This window comes from Delphinapterus leucas, chromosome 14 (assembly GCF_059928025.1).
Source record: "Delphinapterus leucas isolate spDelLeu-1000000601 "Yukka" chromosome 14, BTC_Dleu_Yukka2, whole genome shotgun sequence".
Classification (NCBI taxonomy): Eukaryota; Metazoa; Chordata; class Mammalia; order Artiodactyla; family Monodontidae; genus Delphinapterus; species Delphinapterus leucas.
In genome coordinates this window covers 26040902-26058068 of record NC_143142.1, presented here as the reverse complement: position 1 = coordinate 26058068, position 17167 = coordinate 26040902, and the positions used below count along the sequence as shown (strand labels likewise).

Below are 17167 nucleotides of genomic sequence, written 5' to 3'. Positions count from 1 at the left end.
CAGTCACTTTCCCATCACCTCGGCGCTGATTGGTGCCTGAAATAATCCTGCCCCTTCACCCATCCCCCGCAGCCAGTATCACTGTGCACCTACTGTGTGTCGGGCCCTGTTTCCCAGTGCCACCGCACTGGGCGCCCCGCACAGGCAGGGTCCCCGCCGGTCCCTGCGCCCCGGCGCTCCCAGGCCGCCGGCGCTGTACCCGCACCGCGCCCGCACACAGTAGGCGCCTCGCCCGCCCGCGCCGCCGCCCCTCCCCCGCTCCAGGAAGTGCGGGGGCTCCGGCGCCGGCCGCCGCGATGCATTCTGGGCCAGCAGCAGCACCAGAGCCAAGATGGCGGCCAGCAGGAGGCTGATGAAGGTAAAGACCATTCTCCGGCGCCGGCGGGCGGACGGGGAGTGGCGTCGGGCGGGGCCGCGCGGCCGCCCGGACCCCTCGGGGCGCCGCCGCCGCCCCCCGCCTCGCGTGGCGCCGCCGCCCAGGGCCGTGTGGTGAGGGAGCTAAGGCGGCCACTAGGCCGCAGCCCAGGAGGGAGCGCCAGGCCGCGCCGCCCCGGCCCTTCGCCGGCCGTCCGGCTGCCCCGCCCGGCCCGCGGGCTCCCTCCGCGAGGTGGCGGAGGCAGCAGGAGGCCCACCGGACGCCCGCGGGAGGCCCGAGCGCAGAGCCCGCGCCGCGGAGCTGCCCCGCCCTGGGCCATAGCGCACCGGGCTGGAAGCCGCCGGGCCGGGCGGGCGGGGGGCTCGGGGCGGGGGCCGGCGGGCGAAAGTTAGGCTGGGCTGCCGCGGGCGATCTGGGTGTGCGGGGGCCGGCAGACTGTCGCTGCGACTGCCGGCAGACTGTCGCTGCAACTGCAGAGTCACACAGCGGCAAGTTCGGCCCCGGGGTGCAGGAGAGCGGGAGGGCGGAGGGCGGGGGGCGGCCGGCCGCGGCGCGGGCCTCCTGCCCCGTCCTCGTCATCCGCGCTCCGGGCCCTGCTGGAGCAAAGTGCCATTTTAGGGGTGGGAGTGGGAGTCAAAACCAACCAAAGTTTATAAAAATAACTTGCTACTTTGTATCTTGAACGCGGCGGGGTGCATTCTTTCTCGCTGGCTCCCCGGGTGAGGAGCACAGATGTCACCCGGGCCCAGTCCTTTCTCGAGTGTGTTTGCCGGCGTCCCCCAGAGCCGATCTCGCCTAGGTTTGCGAGTCGGCCGCCCTGCCGGTGGTGCTGCCGGGCTGCACCGGGCCGAAAATCAAAAGGGCCCAGGAGCTGATTTCCTGGGGGGAGATAAAGGGCTGGGGTTCCTCCTGGGCAGAGCAGTGCTCCGGAGAGCCAGACGTTGAGTTTGGAGTCCCAGCCTCCGGGCCCTCCCTCCCTGGGAACGTTTCCTTTCTTTTGTTCCCTAAGGACTAGACACGACATTGAACTTCATAAGAGTGGATTGGAAGTGGGCACAAAAGAAGAGTCAGCAGAGTCCAGATTTCTCTCTTCTCTGTCAGTGACACCACCGTCCACACAGTCGTCCGGATGGAAAGACTGTTATTCATTTATTTCCCTCTGTACTTCCCAGAGGCAGTCATCCTTGATGCCTTTCGGATTTTACTTTAAAGGTTTCTTGAGTTCCTGACTTATCTAATCTTACTGAGATTACTTGAATCCATACCCTCACCTCTCAGGTGCCTTTCTGAGTTCTCTCCTTCTCTGACTCGCCTTCTTGGCCACCACAGTTCTTTTTCTAAAGCAAATATTTAATCCTTTCATGCTCCTGTCCTAACCTCCGTGATTTTATTGTCCTCGGAGGTTAATCCTAACTTCCTGGCAGTAAGACCCTTAGACTGCTGGAAAGTAATCTGTTCAGCCACACCTCCTGCTCCTTGGTTTGCCATCACTCTTGCACCTAATCACTGTAGCTGCCATTTTCCTTAGCCTTGACTTTGCAGCTCCGTACTTCATGTTTATGATGGTGTGTAATCCTCCCTGTGAAGTAGACCCTATTATTCCCATTTTGTAGGTGAGAAAATGGAATGCAGGGAGAATCGCTGGCTTGCCCCAGTTTTCTAGCTAGGGAGAGAGTGAGCTGTGATGTGACTAGTTCTGTCTGACCCGAGAGCCCCCGGCCCTTAGGTGGCCTTTGCATACGCTGTTTGCTCTCCCTGAGAAAAGCTGCCTTCCCCTCGCCTTTCATCCCCTTCCAGGGAAGTCCTGGGTTCAACTCCGAGGCCAGCTACTCTGAGGCCTCGCCTCCCCCATCAGAATGAGTTGTTTCCGCCTTTGTGTGACCACAGCACTTTCTTTATGTTTCTCTTTGAGCACTTGTCACAATCCGATTTGTGTTAGACTTGCCTTTCCTACCAGGGTCTGAGTTCCTCAAGGGCAGGGATCTTGACCTAATTCATCCTGGTATCCCTTAGTCTAGGCCAGTTGACCCAGTTTGGGGCTCCCAGGCTCCCAGGGGTCTGAGAGGGGAGTTACTATGGTTTTTCAATTATTTTTGTGTTTCAAAAAAATTAGAGCTTAGGAAAAAATATGTAACATTAACTGAGTACTTGTTAAGTGCTAGATCATTTAGGTAAGTTTTTTTTAATGTTTTCAGTAACTCTTAAAGGTAGTGTGTTGTCATCTTTATTTTACCAACGAGAAGGTTGTGAGGCTTAGCGGACCATCCTGGGGAGAGATGAGATGCTACATCTCCCTGTCTCCATATCCCAAGTTCCACGCCCCTTATCACATGGCCTCCTTTCTTATTCCAAGGATGCAAGGAGGAGTATGTTGATTCCTGACTCTTGCCTGGAGATTCTTTCAATTTAGTAGGGGATGCCCGTTACAAGATGGTAATCATTGGCTCTGAGAGTCAGTGTTTAGGCCTGGTTAATTTAGAAAAAAAATTATTGAATCAGGTTGGTCAGTACACGGGCTGGATAATAAAAGGGATTTTCAGTGGTGAAAAGTAAACATGTTGAATAATCAAATGGATTACATCTTAAAGAACTGGAAATTTCCTCAAAAACCATTTTCTGAGACACTTGGAGTCAAAGATTTCTTTGTAACAATGGACTATCTGCAGGTAGTGTAAAATACATTATTAAAAGTAGAGTGATTTGCATATATCAGGCTGAGAAGTTATTTTAGGCAAAGTGAATATGATAAAGTCTTTAATTTAAAAAGCAATTGCCAAAAGGATTAGCCTTTTTCAGAACACTTTTTAGGAATTACAATGTTAATAAAACATTAAATACATTTTAATTTGCAAGCAGCTAATTCAGCATTGATGGCAACCACCAGATTGTAACCATTGCTTCAGTCAGGAGGGGAAACCTACAAAAGTGAAACCTGTAGGTGTGGCTGAGGGAAATTGATTGCAGTCTGTTCATTTCTTTTTAGCCTCTCAATTGCACACATCTCCTGGAAGGGCCCTCCAGCTGGGTATCTTCCCAGAAGGGCTTTTCTCAGTGGGGAAATTTGTAGATTTAAAAGAGGAGTGACATTTTATTAGTTATTATGGCATAACTCTTGAGATAAGGAATTGAGATTTGTAGCAGCCTGTTAATGCTATTTAAATACTGCTCACTCAGAGTTCCATATTGGTGTACTTTCAGCCCATAATCACATGTGAATGAGTAGGAGGAGTTGCTAAATAATAGTTCATTCCTTGGAATTCATTGTACTAAGCAGTGAACTAGTTTGCTCTTGAGTGCAGGTATAGTACTCCCTGAGGTTGGGTAATGAACACAAGGAGCGGTGAGTGTGTCTGGTGGGTGTGTTGTGCGTGAGGGGAGTTTTACAGATGGTGTCAGTGTTCTGAATCCACTGGGTTTTTGGGACTCGAGGAAAGCACAGCATTTTTTACCCTAAATTCATGCATCGCAGTGAGTTGGGACTATTTTGGCCTCCCTTAATGATATTCTTTGTAAATGTTTCTCTCTTAAGAGACAATTGGGACAGGCCCTGGGAAAGAGAGTATGCTCATTATTGCAATATTGGAACCTTTTCTTGAGGGGTACACGAGAACAAAAACACTTGTTTCAGGGTACTTAGACCTATTCTGATTTTGCTACAACTCTAAGTTAAGAGGCTGTTGATTTAGTGTTTTATTACATCAGGTCACTTGAAAGTATTCTCACTCTTGGAAAGTATCACTAAATATTCAAGAGATAACTTCTCTTTTCTTTGATGCAACAGTAAGTTGGGAATTAAAGCTTACAGAACCACAAAGCCCTCCCTCCTGGGCCTGGACTCTGGTGGTCCCCCACACCCCACACCCCCGCCCCTCCTCAGGAGTTTCCTTTGAATGGCGCCGGACCTGCAGGCCTCCGGGTCTGAGCCCCGCCTGCGCCCCCACGTCTGTCTTGCCTCCCTTAGTTAATGGGCCACTTGTCTACTCCATCACCAAGGAAAAACCTGGGGGAACCTGCCTCATCCCTTCCTTCCACATTGAGCCACTTGCCAGATTCTGCTGAACTAGGCCTTTATCTCCCTTCTCCTTCTGTCTTTTCTGCATCTCCACTGCCATGCCCTTAATGCAGGCCGTCCCTGTTGTGGTGGACACCTGCCTGGGATCGCTCAGTGGGTTCTTTGTGCTCGTCCCCAGTCAGCTCCTCACTCCCACGTCATCCCTAAGCGGCAGTGCGTTGGAGGGAAGTGCTCACGCCCAGGCCTTGCCCCCAGAAACCGGATCCGGGTTCAGTAGGGCAGGACCCGCGCTCCTCAGCGTGTCCTGTCCGGGGTTGGGCTTGTCAGTCTCGTCTCCCCCGCTTGCCCTGGGATCCCCTGGGCCCGCGAGCTCTGCACTCCTCGGCCTCCGGGGGCCACCCGGCTGGTCTCTCTGCACCAGGGCGACTCCTTGACTCAGCTCCGGGGGGGTCTCCTCTGCACTGTGCCCTCAAGGAGCTGAATGAGGGAGAAGAACGGCCCAGCCTAGAACAAAGGTCCTGGGCTGCCTGTGTGTGCTGGACGCTTGCCAGCTGAGGAGTGAGGGGGGGCGGATAAGCCCCTCTGGCGGGAGGAGGCCAAACTTGGTCTGGCCCTTCACTCTGAGCAGGGCTTTGGTAGCTTACTGGGCAGCTGGTGAGGGTGAGGAGCTTTCATCCTTCAGAACAGACGTAGTAACCCCTGGCCATGTGCTTCTTACCTTGCTCGGTCCCGTCCTTGAATTTTAGGGAGGCCACCCCTGTGGCGCTTTCCAGAAGCACTGGGGACTGACCTGGTTTTACCCTCTTCAGCGTGCCCAGCGCGCCTGGCCCTCCAGGACAAGCCTTCCCTCCCTTGGCTTGGCCGCTGGCAGAGCTGCCTCTCCACGAGGGGCCTCACGAGGCCAGCACTGGTGGGTTTCAGGACAGGTGGCAGAGAGACGCTGTGCCTTTCAGTTGAGGATCCAATGGAGACCCAGGTGTGGCGTCCAGAAGCGGCCGCTCGCTGATGAGGGCTCTGCTGGCATGTGTCTCCTGTCCAGACTCATTCTGTGTGTTCTCGAGGGCTTGGGTGAGCCTCACCCTCGCCCGGGAGAAAGGGGGAGGGAAGGGTCTTCCATTCAGGGCAGAGCTATTGAGAGTGGAATACTGCAGAGCGATTAAGAGCTCAGGTGCTGGAGCGTGTGTCCTGACCCACCGTGTCTTAGCTGACTGAACCCAGGCAAGTTGCTTAACCTCTCTGTGCATTAGTCATGTCATCTGTGTGAAGATTGAGTGTGAAGATTGAGTTACTACATATCAAGCGCTCAGAAGAGCGCCTGGCATGTACTAAGTGTGGGTGTCAGCACGGGAGCCAGGAGAGTGGCCTGGTGGGAGGGAGGGAGGGTTTGGAGGAAATGGTGCTGCCCTCGGGGGTCGTGGGTTGGGGCAGGGAGGACAGGAAGTCCCCCTCTCCACATGCCCTCCCGACTCTTGAAGTCACCTGTTCCTTAGGGTTAGTGAGAGGTTTCCTGAGACAGCTGTGCGAACGTGTCTTTGTTTAAAGATGTTTACTTTTTCCAGCAAAATTACACAGCTCTTGAATTCAAAATCAGTGTCTCAGAATCTCACCCATGTGTTTTTTCTTCCTGTGCTGAGTGTGTGGGCCAATGAGGCTGCTGAGCTGGGCTGGCGGTCCCGTCAAGGACGCTGTGCCTTTGGTCTCCTGCTCCAGGTCCTCCAGGCCTTGGCCGCAGTCTCTAGTGTCCAGAGCTGCAGGGCCCTGACAGGCGGGAGGCTGAGGCCCAGCCACCACCCACGGGTGGGGCCGCCAGGTGCTCCCTGCTCTCAGGGTTTCTCTCCTGCTTTTCACATGGCTTCCCGTAAGAAGGGACGGGATGGAGAGTAAAGTTCATCTCAGGTTAGGGGGTGGTGGGGTTTGTGCTGTTTTGAATAGTTCCAGGCCTGTATCAGTTGGAGTTTTCCGTACTCCTTATCCTGCCAGATTTTGTTTCTGCTTCTCACTAGCAAGTTCGGCAAAGGGGTGAAGTGTGCCGGACAGCCCCTGGCCCAGTGGACACATGTGCAGCCAAAGCAGGGACTGGCATCAGGTCCAGTGCTTCTGCTGGTGCTCCCTGTCTGAGCGGGCTGGGCAGTGGCTGTAGCTCCAAAGTCAGATGGCCCCTGAGCCCTTCCTGAGATGGTCTGTAAATGTGTGCGCCCTCCCCCCCGCCCCCCGTGCCAGTCATTGGGAAACTCAGCACAGGAAAGCCACTTTACAGGTGGATCCGCTGCGTGGTCCACATGACTGTCCCTGTCTCCATCCCAGGATGCTGAACTCCAGAGTGTGTGATGCAGGTCAGAGTGCCAGGCCCACCCCCGTTCAGTTGGAAGCACACACGCATCCCGGAGTGAGGCCACCATGCAGAGTGGGCCAGAGCGTGTGGGCAGCGCTGAGTGTCCCCTGCAGCCGTGTCCTGTTGGCACGACCATGTGCAGGCGGCCTGCTCCCTGGAGCAGCGTGCTGTGGTTGAGTTCTCCAAGACCTGGTTCAGATCCTCATCTCTGCCGCAGGCTCATCTGTGTCCTTGCCCTGAGCCTCAGTGTCCTGATTTCTCCAAAGGGACAGTGACACTCCCTCATAGAGTGAGGACCATCGCTGAGTGTGTCGATCGTGGCAGTAACTGAGTGTGACATAGCTGGCACACCACTGGCTCGCTGTGGAGACATGATGGTGGGGCCCCCTTGGCTGAGCAGTCACTGAAATAAGAGACTCATGTCCTGGAGCTTTGAAGCCTTATGTTTTAGATTTACAGTGTATTGAATTACATTAAGGTCATAATTGAGTGTCATTGCCACTGGTTCCTTTGTGCAAGCTTGGAAAGTGCATTTCTGTCAAAATTAGTCACTTTGATACAGTCCCACAAGCAAGAAGTAGCTCTTTCAAATTATTAATGTCCCACCAGTTGCGTGGCTGGTATATGACAGGGATCTTGTACTTTCCCTTGAACGTTGGGCTCTACCTGCTGGGTTTCATTTTGCCTGGATGGGAGAGCCTAGAAGTGTTCTGGGCACAGAAGAAACAGTTGCGGGGTGACTCGCCATAAATGGAGGGCTCAGGTGAAGGCTGTGTATGTTTGTCCTTTTGTCGTCGAGAGTCTGGGAAAGTGCAGTTCCAGGGCCGCCAGGCCCCCCAGGATCCTGACCAGGGAATGGGAGCCCCCGCCCCCCTTGCACACCGCTCTGTGGCTGGACATCCATGGAACAACGTCTCTGGCTCGGGCTCTAGTCCTGGCTCTGCCCTGTCCAAGGTCTGTCTGTGACTGGGCCCCTCTCAGCCTCTCTCCAGCCTTCCCTCCTGTCAAATAAAGCTGATGGGTTGGCCTGGCCCCCCTCAGGGGCATCGTGAGGCTCTGGTCTCTGCTTCTCACTTGGGGTCTGGCTCCTGCTGTTCACGTGGCTGGGTGGGGTGTGCGACTCTTGCACGAAGGCCGGCATCTTCCCTAGCATGCCTCCTCCTGTTCTGCTTTGTTGGGATTTTGAAGGTGACAATGCCCTGTGGAGGGGAGTGTGATGCGCCATTGGCAGGCCCCTGTCTTATGCTTCTTTGTCTTTTTCTTTTTAATTGGATCAGGTCATTTCTGAAAGCTTTGTGCTAACCGTAAACATCTTCATTTCTCATTTAAGGCCCCCGTGAGCTCTGGTCGTAGGCTGTCAACACCAATGTCATATCATGTGTATGTCCTGTTATATAGAACAGATAGAATATGTACTTTGGTGCCCTGACACTCTTAGATTTTAAGAAGTGTGGTGACACAGTTGTGGAGGGGAATGAACCGAACCCTAATTGAGTACCTCCTGCCAGCTTCAGCAACATCCAGCGTTTCTTGTAATTCTCAGCAGGGCCCTATGGAGTAAGCTTCCTACCGTAAGACTAGACTCCTAGACTCGAGCTTCAGGTGGTGTGAAGGGTGGGGCTGGGTTGAGCCCGGGCCTGTCTGACTCCAGAGTCCTCTACTCTTCCTGGTCCACTGATGATTTGTTGAAGCAACTACCTACCAAATCAAAATATTGTTTCTGTGTATTATATATAAAATAAATGTTGAAGAGAATGGTTGGGGATTGAAATATTCTGCTTTTATCGCCCATAGGAAGGTTCAGCAGAGAAGGTTCAACAGTAGAATAAGCAATATAAGTCACAGTATGCACCTTCTAAGAAAAGTTCAGACCGGTTTCCGGGTTTCTGTTGGCGCAGACTTGTTGCTGTCAGAGGGACTCCTCGCCTTGCTTCTGTGTGCTGGCCCGGTGGGAGGCCTTTGCTCTGGTAGGAGCTTGTTTGCAGATGTGGAAGTAACACTGAGTCAGGGACTTGGTCTCTTCTTTGCTGGAAGGCTGGGTTGTTCTCAAGGAGGGGTGCCCCTCACTGTGGCCCGGGACCCCTGGCCCAGGTGCCTGGTGCTCTCTGGAGGTTCTCAGTCTGTGGGTCCACAGGAGTCAGGCACCCCTCACTCCCCCCTGCGCCTGGGACCCACACCCTGGCTGAGTCCCCAGAATTAGTAGACTTTCCAGCCAAGCTCTGTTCCTGTTGCTTCCCGAACCACCCGGGGGTTCCTTCCTTCTACGGCTCTGCCTGCGTCTCCCACGGGGACACCTATTCTCTTCACCCCAGGGTCCATCCTCCCCCTCCCTCAGGGCTGGTGTCAGCCTCTCCCGTGAAGCTGTTGGCCTCTGCTGTAGCCCCCCCCCACACCCCCGCAGGTCCCCAGAGCAGCTCCGCTCTCTTAACCCAGCTTCAACAGCCAGGAAGACCTTCAGCTTTACTTTCTGTAGTTCTTTAGGGGCGCATTGTGCTTTTTTCCATTTAGCAAATAGGAAATTACACCATGATATTAAATATGCCTTTTTTTTTCTTAAATATGCCTTTTTTAAAAACTGTACCAGTGCCCCCCTACCTTGACACTTGCTGTCCATAGCATTGATTTAACATCTGAAGCAGCCATGACTCAGACAGCTGATTTTTCCTTTGTACATCTGTCTGGATTTCATTTTTCTTTTTTGTTGTTGAAGTATGGTTGATTTACCGTGTTGTGTTTCAGGTGTACAGCACAGTGATGCAGTTATATATATACACATATATATGTTCTTTTCCAATTTCTTTTCTCTCTTTTTTTTTTTTTGCGGTACGTGGGCCTCTCACTGTTGTGGCCTCTCCCGTTGCGGAGCACAGGCTCTGGACGCGCAGGCTCAGCAGCCATGGCTCACGGGCCTAGCCGCTCCGCGGCACGTGGGATCTTCCCGGACCGGGGCACGAACCCATGTCCCCTGCACTGGCAGGCGGACTCTCACCCACTGCGCCACCAGGGAAGCCCTCTCTTATATGTTTTTATAAAATACTGAGTATAGTTCCCTGTGTTATACAATAGGTCCTTGTTGGTTATCTGTTTTACACATAGTATGTCTGGATTTCTTAAAGAGGACCATGGCCTCACACTGATTAGGAACCACTGGCTCCTGAGGGCTTCTCAGTGTGTGAGGATTACCCAGGGAGACTGTAAACAGTCGAATATCAAAGAAGGAAAGAAACAGAGACTTGGTTAATTCTTCCCCAGCTCAGATGTGTACACTGCATTGAGAGATGAGGGCGTGCTGTGTATAATGTGTCCTGCTCCCTGTCTCTGCTCAGGGACCAGCAAGTCTCCTGCTGGGGCCGGACCGTGTCCCTTGCTGGTGCCCGTGGGGCTGTCGGGCAGTGGTCGCTTGTGCCTGATGCCACGCTTTGGCCTAGAGTGTTGGCGACATGCCAAGTTCTCCCTCTGGGCTTTGAGGAGTGCAGCCCTCTCTCTCCCTCGCCACTCACCCTGCCCAGGAAGCCCGCTCCCCACCAGGAGGGAGACGTGTGAGTGTCTGGTTCTCCTTCCCCGGTGTCTCTCTCGGCCTGTCAGCATTGTCCCATCTGCCTGAAGCAGCCAACCAACTGCTCTCGCAGAACTGTCGCAGACCTTTGTGGGGCGTGTTTTGTCAGTCCCTGTGGTTCTTGGCTTTGGTCTTCCCAACTTCGTTCTGGAGCTGGACCTCTCTTTCTCCCACCATCCGTCAGACATTCCAACTCTGAATCGATGTGGCCTCCTTGCCATTCCTTCCCCCGTTCTTCATCTTCAGTTACAGGCTGCAGTCATGCTGGAGGGTTTGTTAGGCCTTCAGATGAACCCGTCTCTCTTTTTTTTCCTATAAATTTATTTATTTTTGGCTGCATTGGGTCGTTGTTGCTGCACGTGGGCTTTCTCTTGGTTGTGGTCCGCGGGCTTCTCATTGTGGTGGCTTCTCTTGTCGCAGAGCACAGGCTCTAGGCGCGCGGGCTTCAGTAGTTGTGGCTCACGGGCTCTAGAGCACAGGCACAGTAGTTGTGGCGCACGGGCTTAGTTGCTCCACGGCATGTGGGATCTTCCCAGACTAGGGTTCGAACCCGTGCCCCCTGCATTGGCAGGCGGACTCTTAACCACTGTGCCACCAGGGGAACCCCCGTCTCTTCTCTGAATGACTTGAGTCGGTCTTCAGCTTGTTCTCGGTGGAGGCGTGATTGGCATTTCGGGCTGATCAGTTCATGTCTGCGGGACTGTCTTGTGCATCTCAGGACTTTCAGCGTCCCGGCCCCCAAGAGTGTCAGTGGTTCTCAGCGGCTGTGGCTCTGGAGGGTGGGAAGCTGGGTGGAGCAGTGTGACAGGCCTGGCATCTAGTGGGCAGGGCTCAGCGCTGCCCTGTTGAGAAATTCCCAGGGGCTGCCTGGCATTCCTTGAAGATGACAGGACTGGATGGCCGGCTTGTTTGTCTTGGTTTCTCTTACTTCTGCCTTATACCCACTTCTTGTTGTTTAGAACTATGCAAAGGCACCTGCCTCGTCATCTTTGCTGAGCGTCACTTGACAGCGAGGTGACTTGAGCTTACCTGGTAACCGTGCTCCGGGTTTCCCAAGCCTCCCAGCTCTGCTGTCACAGCATCACCGTCTTCTCCTGCGGGTGGTGGGGGGCAGGGCGGGGGGCAGGGTTGCTGTCCTCCTCGCACCGAGCAGCTCCCATCTTTGTTCCCGTGTCTCTTGATATCAGAGCATGATAGTTGCCCGCCCTGCACCCCTGCCAACACGCCACTCCTCCGTTTCTTGAGCAAGGTTCAGTTTCTCACTGCCAAGTTACGGTGGACAGTCCTACCTGCCACGTTTTTGTAATTTCCTTTGAAATGTACCTCCTTGTGTTTATTACCCATACCTTGTGTTGTTAGTGTATGGATTTCTGAAGCTGTAAAGTATATTTATAGATTATTTTAAAATTTATTTTGTCCTATGAATATTGAATCTATTCTCTGTTGTTTCTTCTTTCTTACTCTTTTTTTTTTTTTTTTTAATTTTTTGGCCTTGCTGTGCGGCATGCGGGATGCAGGATCTTCTTGAGCAGGGATTGAACCCGTGTCCCCTGCAGTGGTAGCATGGAGTCTTAACCACTGGACCACCAGAGAAGTCCCTGTTTGACTGTCTAATTTCACAATTTTGTCTGGAATTTTTTCCCATCTGTATTTGGTTTAAACATTTTTTAGCTTGGTAGGACTCAGCGCTACGGGACGTGGTCTCTTCTGTTTCTAGACAAGAATCTTACTCTAGTGCCTTGAGCCAAGGGCCGGAAGGTCCCAGTACATAGAGAGCCCTGTTTACCCCAGAGCCTCGCCCCTCTCCAATCCCCTGCTTCCCATCCGATCACTCACCAGATCGCTAAGCAGATATTGTATTTGTGTGTGACCGTGGGCTCCTGGGCTTCCTGACCCCTGCCGTGCGCCTCCTCTTTTGGAGCTTACGTTCTGTTTGGGGAGTGGACCAGAGTGGGAGTGTGGGTGTGAGATTTGTTTCTTCCCCTTCCTGAATGTGCCCAGGCTTCATAATCCCCAGGGGAGCCTTTCCGATGAGCCCTGGGCATTAGTAGGAGGACCAGCTGACAGCTGGCAGGTCGGGTGGTCTCTCAGGTTCCATGCTTCCCCTCCTGCGGGCTCAGGAAGAGGGGCCAGGCCACCCCTTCCCCCACTGCTGGGGCCGTGGCCACTAGCATCTTCCTCGTGGAAGCTGAGCATTGCTTAGAAATGGAACTCATCCTCTCACTGTGCAGCTTGCTAAAAATCCCCATTTCTATCCACCCCACACCTGCTAGACCAGAGTTTCTGGGCCTAGGGCCCAGGCCGACGAGTGTGGTGGGCAGCTAGGGCTGGCAAGCAGCAGTCTTCCCTGTGGGAAGAGACTCAGCCTGGCCCCTGCCACCAAGCAGCAGCGTGTCCCACCTGTCTCCTCTGTGCGGTCACTTGATGTGCTGTGCTCCTTATCCTGCCCCGTGCCAGGCACACCAGTAACATCGGCTCAGCCCCCTTTCTCGGGACTCTTCTCCTTCCTTATCTCGTATCCCCCAGGGTGCCTTGTACACTGGCCGTTTGATGGGAATGTGGGACGCAGAGGTTGTGGGGGCTGGTGCAGAGCCTCCGTGCCATCCTGCGCCACGGCACCAAACATGAAGGGGCTTCCTGGTTCTAGAGGGCTGCGGGGGCCAGACCAGCGAGGAGGAAGCCCGGGCTGTGGGACGCCATCCTGTGGGCCCTGCGGAGGAGGCAGGGCTGGGCTGGGTGGTGCTGTGGGGTTGGAGAGAGAGGCATCCAGGAGATGCGGAGGACGCTGTTGTGTCGTGGACGAGAGCCGGGTCGGGGTGTGGTGGGGGAGCGCCTCACTCCAGGCTCTGAGGATGGAGGAGCATGGGGGACCCAGGTGGGCGGGTGGCTGTGCAGTGGGTGGCTTGGGCCATAACGCCTGTTGGACGGTCACTCGAGTTGTCGGGGAAGCGGTGGGAAATGTCAGGCTAGTGCAGCTTTGAAAAACAAGTGACAGACAATTCTAGGCCAGAGACGGGACAGGGCCCTGATGTCGCCTGGCTGGCTGTGCTTTCTGGATGAAGTGGCATTTGTATGATAACAACCCCTCATATATTTGCAAGGCGTTTTCTTGCACATAGCATGGTTCCCCCTCCTTGTCTACATCTTTGGGTCTCAATGCCCTTTTGCAGCAGAGGAAACCGAGGCTTAGTGAAGGTTTCCATCCTCCCCCACCCCCCCTCCAGCCCCAGACTGGGTCGTCGGGCCCCAGTCATGTGCCCTGTGGAGGGAGAGCCCTTCTGAAACTGCACTCCGGCGTTGGGTGGAAAACTGTGGGTTTGTTTGCTTCTCTTCCCCAGTTCCATTCACCTTTACACGGAGGCAGCGCTTCATAGATCTGGGTTGGAAGGAGTCAGATCTGCAGCACCTGGCCTGTGCCCCTGCTGCGTGGGGACAGCCCATAGGGGAGGGGATCGTCCACTGGGGCTGTGGGTTCACCGAGGTGGGTGCTTGTCTTGGTCTGGGGTACAGTCAAGGGGGCCACTGCGGCTCCAGGCCTCTTAACCAGGCCAGGGCATCCAGCCATGCTCTGAGATGGCCTTGGTGGCGGTGTCGGCACTTGGTTTAATTTGAGGGAGTCAGGAGGGATCTAACGTGTGGTGCTTTCCCCTATTTGACACCCCTTTATGCTTTGTCAATCAACAGGAGCTTGAAGAAATCCGCAAATGTGGGATGAAAAACTTCCGTAACATCCAGGTTGATGAAGCTAATTTATTGACTTGGCAAGGGCTTATTGTTCCTGTGAGTATTGAACACCTCCACTTCTTACCAGATTATTCTTTACGCTGATGTGTGTGCTGCGGGCTTCTCCCTCTGCTCCCAAGGCGGCTCTGACTCTAGGCGGCCAGCAGGTGCCCGAGGCGGCTGTCGCGGAGGCTCACAGGGCAGGGCCGTGAAGGGGAGCCCATCTGGGCTCTGGTCTCCTGACATTCTGAGGTCCGAGCCTTCCAGGCCTGTGAGGGTCGGCCCGGAAAGGACGTGTGTCTGTGCTCCTGCTCTTCCTTGGCTTCTCTCTGCCTGGCCGCGTTTGTCCAGACTGGCTGCTTTCTCCGACCTCTCTTGGGAGGTAGCGGGTGTTTTCATCCATGTCTTCTCTTTGCTCTCCTGCCTGGGTTTGCGTCTTGTGTTTCTCTCTGGACACCTGTGTTCCAGGTTTTATTCTTGGGACCCTCCAGTCTGTGCCTCCCATTGGTCTCAAGTCCCTTTGCCTAGTGGCCCCCCAGTGTTTCTCTGGGGCATCTGCCCCCACGCCCTGTCGCCCAGACTTCCTTTGGGCGCTCGGGCCCCCTCCTCATCGCGGCTTCCTGTGGCCTCCCTGCCCTCTGGATTCCGCATCTACTCTTTCTGCAGCCCTTCATCTCCCCCTCCAGAGGCTTGTCCCATGCTGACTCCAGCTGTGACCCCGGTTTCCCTGCCCTCCCAGAACTGCTTCTGGCAGCACCTGGCCCACGTCCTCAGCCCCGGCTTGGCAGGTCCAGCCCTGGCCCTGAGGTCCTCACTCCTGTCCTGCCACTTCCTCTCAACTCTTAGCCATGGCTCTTGTCCAGCCTCTTGCTTTTCTCTTGCTCTGTTTTGTCTCTTGGGGACCTTGCTTCTTCCAGTGTCAGGTCATTGGGTTCTTGCTGGACGTGGAGGGGTGCACCTTGGCCTCTGTTCCTGCCCATCTTGGCCTCTGCTCCTGCCCGCTTGCCGGAGGCAGCCTTACTTGGACGTCATGTGCCTTCCATGTCCCCGGCTTGCGACAGAGACCCTCTGTGCCAGTGACCCCTGTTCTTCCCACCTCCCGCCGCCTCCTTTCATCCCCCCTGCCCTGTGCCTCACCCCTCCCCCCGCACCCCCCCACCCCGCCGCCCAGTGTAAAATCTCTCCTTACGAAGAGATGGGTCACTTTGCCAGAGCCAAGCAGAGAGCACGCTGACCAGAGATGCTTCCTTCTTGACACTGGTTCTAGGTCATGCTTATTTAACAGTCCCTGGAACTTGAACAGCAAATATTGGATTTGTAGTTTATTTTTATAATCATCTGGATAACTAAGGAAAGATATGCTTTATAGTGTTTCAGTGCACACCAAAAATTATAAACCTGGCAGCATCCAGCCTGGTTTTGCCCCCAGCCCTTGCCCACTGTGGGGACCTATTAGATGTTGAGTGGAAGGATGGCCAAGACCATCTGACCCCTGGCACTTTCCTAATTGAGATTTTGTTTCCTACTGATAAAATAGGCGAATAGTTAAGATGTGGATCTTTTGAAAAATGATAAGAATGACCGGGACAGTTTTAAGCGGTCAGGCTGGGCAGCCTACCGTGGGAGCTCAGTAGCCGGCTCCAAGGGTAGGTGGCTGTCTGGGAGGCGCCTCCCTGGTGTCGCATAGGCAGAGCCTGTGGAACGGGCGACTTCTCATTGAGCCCCGGGTGGAGATGGCTGGTAGAGTCCCAGTGGCCTGGGCCAAGGCTCCAGGCAGTGTCTGGAGCATCTGGGGAAGCTGTGCCTGGAGACAGGGCTGTGGCCAGGGCTCCTCTCGCCCTGCTCACGCTGCCTCTTCCTACTTCTCTGGCCCCTGGGTTGGCGTGAGGAGAGTTTCAAGGAAGCAGTTGGCAACTGCTCTGTCCAGGGTCCCCACTAGTACCCCACACCTGGGCCTCGGGTCTTCCTGCTCTGTAGGGGCTGGGTCAGCAAGGGGTCTTCTCCCCAAACTCACCTGGGATCCATCCAGCTGGAGTGAAAAGCAGGGCCAGGCTGATAAAGATGTGGCCCCCTGGGAAGTGGGCCTTTACAGCAGGGTACTTGCTGGTCCTGGGGAAGCCACCTGGCAAATCCACCCTGGTTGCAGTTCAGAGAGAGGGCAGGCCCAGACCTCAGGGGGCGACGGCGGGGGCACTTCATCGTTACCATGGCAGTTCAGGTTGATTCCCTTTAAACACTTGTTTTTTTTGTTTTTTTTTTTGCGGTACGCAGGCCTCTCACTGTTGTGGCCTCTCCCGTTGCGGAGCGCAGGCTCTGGACGCGCAGGCTCAGCGGCCATGGCTCACGGGCCTAGCCGCTCTGCGGCATGTGGGATCTTCCCAGACCGGGGCACGAACCCGTGTCCCCTGCATCGGCAGGCGGACTCTCAACCACTGCGCCACCAGGGAAGCCCTAAACACTTGTTTTTATATAACATTTTTCCATTTAAAATTCAGATGTAAGGTCTAAGGAAGAAAAGAATCGCATAATCCCATTATGAAGAAATTCAGTTTAGTGAGTTTTTGGCACCTGCCCTTCAGGAACAGGGGCCTAGTGGTGAACCTTCTTGAGGCTTCTCTCCCAGTGGGCGTGTCCACCCCAACCGGGTGCTCACACCCCCTTTAATGGGCCAGTTGCTGATGTCATAATTTTATCATTATTTGGTCATTGCCTTGAAACTCTTCATGAACATAAGTTTTAGTAACTATCCAATAGCCCATGTTTTATAAGTTATAGGTGTACAATATAGTCATCTTTATTTTAGATTCTGATCTTAAGATACAGTATTCTGTATTATATATTCCATTAGGATCAGGGTTGTACTATATTTAAGGAAAAACCATCTTTAGGGCTATATATGTTGTCAAATTATTTTCCAGAAAGGTTGTGCTAGTTTATACTCCTATAGGTACTGTCTGCACAAGTGCCCACACGTGTCCTTGGCTGTTGTGGAGGTTGCTGAGCATTTTTAAAGGGGGTTCTGAGTGGCACGTGCTTCAGCACCCAGGCTGTGGGGTCCCGCTGCCCAAGGGGAGAGCCCCAGCCCTGCCCCTGACTGGAGGGGTGGTGATCTTGGGCCAGCTACACAGTTAGTCCCAGCGTCCTCACCTCTAAAAGGAGCGCTTCCCT

General features: G+C 54.3%; 1 protein-coding gene across 1 annotated transcript in view; it reads left to right on the top strand.

Annotated features, from left to right (window-relative positions):
- Positions 1-234: 234 nt before the first annotated feature.
- Positions 235-17167, top strand: part of UBE2L3 (ubiquitin conjugating enzyme E2 L3) — a 43530-nt gene continuing 26597 nt past the window's right edge. Inside the window, exons 1-2 of the mRNA XM_022551203.3 lie at positions 235-358; positions 13961-14056. Coding sequence (XP_022406911.1) covers positions 332-358; positions 13961-14056 — 123 coding nt within the window. The 5' untranslated portion in view covers positions 235-331. The remainder of the gene's footprint in view (positions 359-13960; positions 14057-17167) is intronic.